The sequence below is a fragment of the Anoplophora glabripennis genome, unplaced genomic scaffold (genome assembly GCF_000390285.2).
Source record: "Anoplophora glabripennis isolate ALB-LARVAE unplaced genomic scaffold, Agla_2.0 scaffold1159, whole genome shotgun sequence".
Classification (NCBI taxonomy): Eukaryota; Metazoa; Arthropoda; class Insecta; order Coleoptera; family Cerambycidae; genus Anoplophora; species Anoplophora glabripennis.
Window position 1 is genome coordinate 104,797 of NW_019417240.1, and position 6,076 is coordinate 110,872.

A 6,076-nucleotide genomic window follows, 5' to 3' on the forward strand; every position below is an offset into this window, starting at 1 on the left:
AATAACTAAGGTTTCAATTTGACTGTAACTGTCACATATTAAAATATAACTATAAAAAAAGTTACTTTAAGAAGAATAGTACTGTTAAGTTTAGATTCTATGCAGTGTAGGACTCACACGTTTCATGTTTATGATCATGCAGAATTAGTGACATAGTTTCGTAATTGCTAAAGATACGCAATATCGTAACAAATTTGAAGTTATCATTATGCAATCTTGAAATATTTAAAAAAAATAATTTGTAGGCCAAGATTTATATAAACTTTTTTGCTGATTATTAGTTGAGAAATGTTGCCCTAAATTTTGTGCACTACCTCATAGGACACCATGTATATTGCTAAGAATTAAAAACATTACAACATTACAACAAGTATGAAAAAATTACCTTCAGGATTGTGTCTTTTTCTGTTGATTAATTTTCTTGGTAAAGGAGGAACAACCCTTCTTTTAACAAATTCCTCATCTTCAACTGTAATAATTTCTTCATTCGATGAGGCCTCAATATTTTCTTCATCTAATTTTTCCAAGGTTTTATTAAATGCCTCCATAGTTTTTTCCTCTTTCTCCTTCTTTTCTTCCTCTTCTTTTAATTTGTCAAACATCGCCTCACATCTACGCTTTGGCAAATCACCAAATATATTACTACGTTTCATAATTTCCGCATTAGACAATTTTCGAGATAAAGTAGTTCTAGTTTCCTTTTTCGGGATATTTTTCTTTTCTTTATTGATATCTAGAAAATACAGAATTATTATATTTCCAAAATCTCTGTGCTTATGCTTAGAAAATACTGGATGTTTAATACATTTTATCACACTGAGAGCTATACAGATGCAAGCTCAGAATGATGCCTACTGTGAGGAAGAAGGACTGTTATATGGTGCTGGAATCGCTGATAGATCAGAAAGCATTACTGACAGCTTACTCAAATTTCTAATTTTCGGTAATGTTTAAATGCGTTTTTTTCAAAAAAGTAATTTTTTTGATTGACGGGAACTCCAGCTCAAAAAGTTATGAAGCGATCGATATGAAAATTGAAAGTGTGTTTCTTTATGAAATTACAAAGAACCTGCACCAACAATTGATGATATCATAAATTTCAGGGTGTTTTTTATTCAAAATTGCGACCTCCACATTTCCCGTGAACAACCAACTCGGATGACGACCTTCGTTGAACAACAGCCCATTACTTCGGTATTTTTAACACGACTTGAAAAAATTTGTAAATGTAGTTCAAAATATTGATAAAATAATGTCAAAGTTGCATCAAATTCTAATTCACTCAAAAAATCCATAAGAAATGCCTGAAAATCAGCCTCCTAATGTGGTTTCCTCCCTTAAGAGTTTTCATCTGAAGCTCTTGTAATAATACGAAAAAAAGTGATAAAAGCATCAAATACATTTCTAAGCATTTTAAATTATTTTCTACTAAACAGGATGTCTCGTATATTCCAGCTGTTACTTTTTTTTTCAAACGGAGGAGTATGTAGATTACAGCAGTTAAAAATAAAATTTAAGGCTCACATTATTATTTTATAAAACACATAATTTTTGTTGAAAGCAAATCTAGTCCTTTCCTACAACATCGATAAAACTGAAAAATTGAAATAAATAGGCTTCTGTATTGTAAGATTATGTTCTGATTATACCAGTTTTTAATTTCTAAGTTTTCATTAATTCTTTTCATTAGTATACAAAAAAACTTAATGTACCTTCAGATTCAGTCTTAAATTCTGCACCAATTTTATTAGTTTCTTGCTTTTTATGTGTTCGCACAGTGCTCTTAATTGGAGTTGATTTATTTAACCACTCCTGTTCATCTGAATTCTTCACTTTTTTGTTAGTAATACCATCTAAGCTGTCATCGTCATCATCGTAGTTATAAACTTTCCTTTTCGTCTGACGTCCAGAACGGCAAGTATAAGTTGCTGGGACATCACTGTCAGAAAAGCTTGGGAAAGTCTCTGTTGTACTCGTAATCTTGGGCAGGGGAGCTGGATAAAAAGATGTCCTTGCCAATTCTGTCTTCATTTTATTCATTTTTGTGTGGTACGCATACAACATTTTTGCTTTTAAAGCTGTTCCAGCGTTTAAAAATTTGGCTGTACTTTGTATTGGTACAAATTTTAATTCATGAGTAATTAAGGTTATGGTGTATTCTGAATCTTTTGCCATTTCATTAAAACCAAATGTCACTTTAGTGGCATCTTTAGGCGAATCATTAATTATATCATCTATGTTATCTTCTAAAATATTTTCATTATTATTATGTTCCAAGGCACTTTCTGAAGGTTTCTNCATTTTAAATTATTTTCTACTAAACAGGATGTCTCGTATATTCCAGCTGTTACTTTTTTTTTTCAAACGGAGGAGTATGTAGATTACAGCAGTTAAAAATAAAATTTAAGGCTCTCATTATTATTTTATAAAACACATATAATTTTTGTTGAAAGCAAATCTAGTCCTTTCCTACAACATCGATAAAACTGAAAAATTGAAATAAATAGGCTTCTGTATTGTAAGATTATGTTCTGATTATACCAGTTTTTAATTTCTAAGTTTTCATTAATTCTTTTCATTAGTATACAAAAAAACTTAATGTACCTTCAGATTCAGTCTTAAATTCTGCACCAATTTTATTAGTTTCTTGCTTTTTATGTGTTCGCACAGTGCTCTTAATTGGAGTTGATTTATTTAACCACTCCTGTTCATCTGAATTCTTCACTTTTTTGTTAGTAATACCATCTAAGCTGTCATCGTCATCATCGTAGTTATAAACTTTCCTTTTCGTCTGACGTCCAGAACGGCAAGTATAAGTTGCTGGGACATCACTGTCAGAAAAGCTTGGGAAAGTCTCTGTTGTACTCGTAATCTTGGGCAGGGGAGCTGGATAAAAAGATGTCCTTGCCAATTCTGTCTTCATTTTATTCATTTTTGTGTGGTACGCATACAACATTTTTGCTTTTAAAGCTGTTCCAGCGTTTAAAAATTTGGCTGTACTTTGTATTGGTACAAATTTTAATTCATGAGTAATTAAGGTTATGGTGTATTCTGAATCTTTTGCCATTTCATTAAAACCAAATGTCACTTTAGTGGCATCTTTAGGCGAATCATTAATTATATCATCTATGTTATCTTCTAAAATATTTTCATTATTATTATGTTCCAAGGCACTTTCTGAAGGTTTCTTTTCCGAAGTCCAGGCCTTTGGTATAAATGGCTTTTCTTTACTTTTCGCTGGAGTATTTTCTACATTTTCTTCTTCAAGAAGACTCATAAGTTCTTCCTGACTTTCGTTGAGTCGTCTTGTATGATCTTCTTCCGATGCAGTACTTTTTGAATTTATTAAAACTTTATAATAGGACAACATATTATCCTTTGACATATTGGGTTCAAACATATTTGCATCTGAAATATATCAAGATTAGTATTGAATTTATTCTGTTTTGGATTTGGATAAAAAAACCGCGAAAATGACAATCCAAAGAATTCGCTTTTTAATATATTTAATTCAATTACCATCTAGAACTCTTTTAACTTCTGCCATGTCCACATCTAAGTCAGCTTCGTTTGATGATTCCATGATTATAAATTTGGCTTATTTTAATTTTAAGACAAACAAATATTTATAAGGTTAGATGACGCTTGACACTTGACATTCTTGATAACGACATATGTGAACGACACCGACGTTGTTTTATTTTTCCTTGGTGCTATTGGCGAAAATGTAAAGCACAAAACATATAAACAGTAGAGATGTGTTGCTCTTTCACTGTCTGCTACTTTGGCACTGTTCCGCAGTTGTCACTGGAGCTGACTGTTCCGCTGCGACAAAAGAAGCGGTGATTTTTCGGAGCGTTTACTTCAAAGTGCAATTTACTAGCGCTCAGACGTGCCGGCCACAGCAGAGCAGATTCTCACTCAGCCGTTGCGGTCTGCGCTTGAATTAGTCACAGTGTCACACACTAAACATATAATACAGTCTCAGTACAGTCGCGTTTGATTTAAAGACAAAAATCAAACGCGACAAAATCACTTAGACAGCAAAAAACATGCGACTGTTCATTTGTTTTTGTTGCACTCGCGGAAAAATTTTGAATATCTGGCACTGTACTCACTGTATGATGTCGTCGTTCTATGTGTCTTTTTAAACTGGTGATTGAAGATTTATAACAAATATTTTGCTTGCATATACTACAACAAGGTTTACTTTCATGCGTTATTGCGTTGGTAAAAATAAATTCCACAGGAGATTTTCTTCGTTTATCCATTTCCAATTTTATTTCTAATAAAAATTTATTAGTAGTAATTTAAGACAAAATAACGGGTCACGACGCTATATCAAATTCAAATAAATAATGCGAAAGCGAAATACCAAATTGAGCTAAATCTACGAAAGTTGGCACATGACATGCTTGAAAAACAGCGCATAACGAAAGTATCCCTAACGCTAGCCGCTATTAAGCACTACAGGTGTCGATTTATGAACTCTGACGCGGAAATAAGGGAACAATATCACGGTAGGAATGTATGCGCGCGCTACCAGGAGCTGTTCCGAAAAATCGCAGCTATTTNGTCGGCAAGTAATTTTAGGTGGGGTCCGGATACTTTTGAAAATTTTTAACGAGGTCCAGAAAAAAAATTCATATTTCTCATTTTTTTATTTTAATTTGGACTCAAATTTAATCTGCTTACTAACCATTAAGAACTCACACACTCACAAAATTGTAAAATACTAGAAAAAATAATAAGATTGGCACTTAAACGTAAAAAACATTTTTTAAATAACTTATCTGAGTAATTTATACTTTAAAAAAATTTTTGGCGGTCCAGTATTTTACCTTCCGCGGTCCGGATCTGGACCGCGGTCCGCCAGTTGCCAACCCTTGATATAAAGGATGGTTCTGAAATAAGTATATTTCTCCAAGGGGTTGCAGAAAAAGTTATTTTAAATAGAAAGTTTTACAGAACATGGATCATAGTTCGCTTGGTTTTTGAGTTATACGATGCCAAAATTGGAAAAATATATCACATTTTCTGAAATATCTCTTAGGATGTTTGATGTAGACTCATGCAACTGGGGCCACTAAATTATCTAAGTGGAAGTAAAATCACGCTAAATGACAATGATGTCAACAGTGGCAGATTCGAGCAGTCAGTACCTCTAGGAGCCTCAGAATTTTAAAACCAATGAGTAGTCTTCAAAATCAATTAGAACTTTTTACTGCCAATGGAATTTCTAACACAAAAGATTTTTTACAGTTTGTTCGAAGAATGAGTTGTTGTAGAGGTTTGATTTTTTTTTTATTAAAGTGACAGTTAATAAATCGAAAATAACTAAAATTATTCGTTTTAAAAAAACAGTTTAAGACTACAATAGAACACTTTTAATTTTGCTATACAATTAGTAAATTATGAATTAAAGTATAAAATAACAAATTATATTATTCAAAATTTAATAAAATCTGCTTGCTTGTTATAAAAGGTTATATAAAAATGTTTTTGACAGTAAAAACACATTTTTAATGTTTTACCTATAGAAATGACTACTTTTTCAATGTCGGCGACTATTTTGCAATAAAAAAATGCTTTTCAATTTATATCGTAGATCTGACCATTTTCTAACAAAATTTTTTCGTAAATGACTAACACAATTTTAGGGATGTCTCATTTAAGTCACATTAGGAGGTTCAAAAAATAGGATTTTTTTTTATTATATAAATTGTTTGGAAAACTATTCAAGAATACATTTCAAAACTATATTCCTATTCGTTCCGATTTTATGTGTCTAAAACCGAACGTCCATTGGGTCAGCCCACGGGCGTACAGGAAGTGGGGTGAAGCACTCGTTCAGTCACTTATTAAGCAAGAAAAGAACAGATGCAAGCTCAGAATGATGCCTACTGTGAGGAAGGACTGTTGTCCTTCCTGGAGACTGGTGCTCGAATCGCTGATAGATCAGAAAGCATTATTGACAACTTTCTCAAATTTCTAATTTTCAGTAATGTTCAAATGCGTTTTTTTCAAAAAAGAAATTTTTTTGATTGACGGGAACTCCAGCTCAAAAAGTTATGAA

General features: G+C 32.2%; 1 protein-coding gene across 1 annotated transcript; it reads right to left on the minus strand.

The window, feature by feature from the left end:
- Nucleotides 1-296: 296 nt before the first annotated feature.
- Nucleotides 297-3,645, minus strand: LOC111692216. The gene is made up of 5 exons (XM_023456073.1): nt 3,520-3,645; nt 2,605-3,408; nt 1,713-2,285; nt 386-733; nt 297-337 (listed from the first exon to the last, which is right to left on the minus strand). Exons 1-5 carry the CDS (start codon nt 3,581-3,583, stop codon nt 297-299), a joined length of 1,830 nt encoding a protein of 609 aa, XP_023311841.1. The 5' UTR covers nt 3,584-3,645.
- Between the last annotated feature and the right edge of the window lie 2,431 nt (nt 3,646-6,076).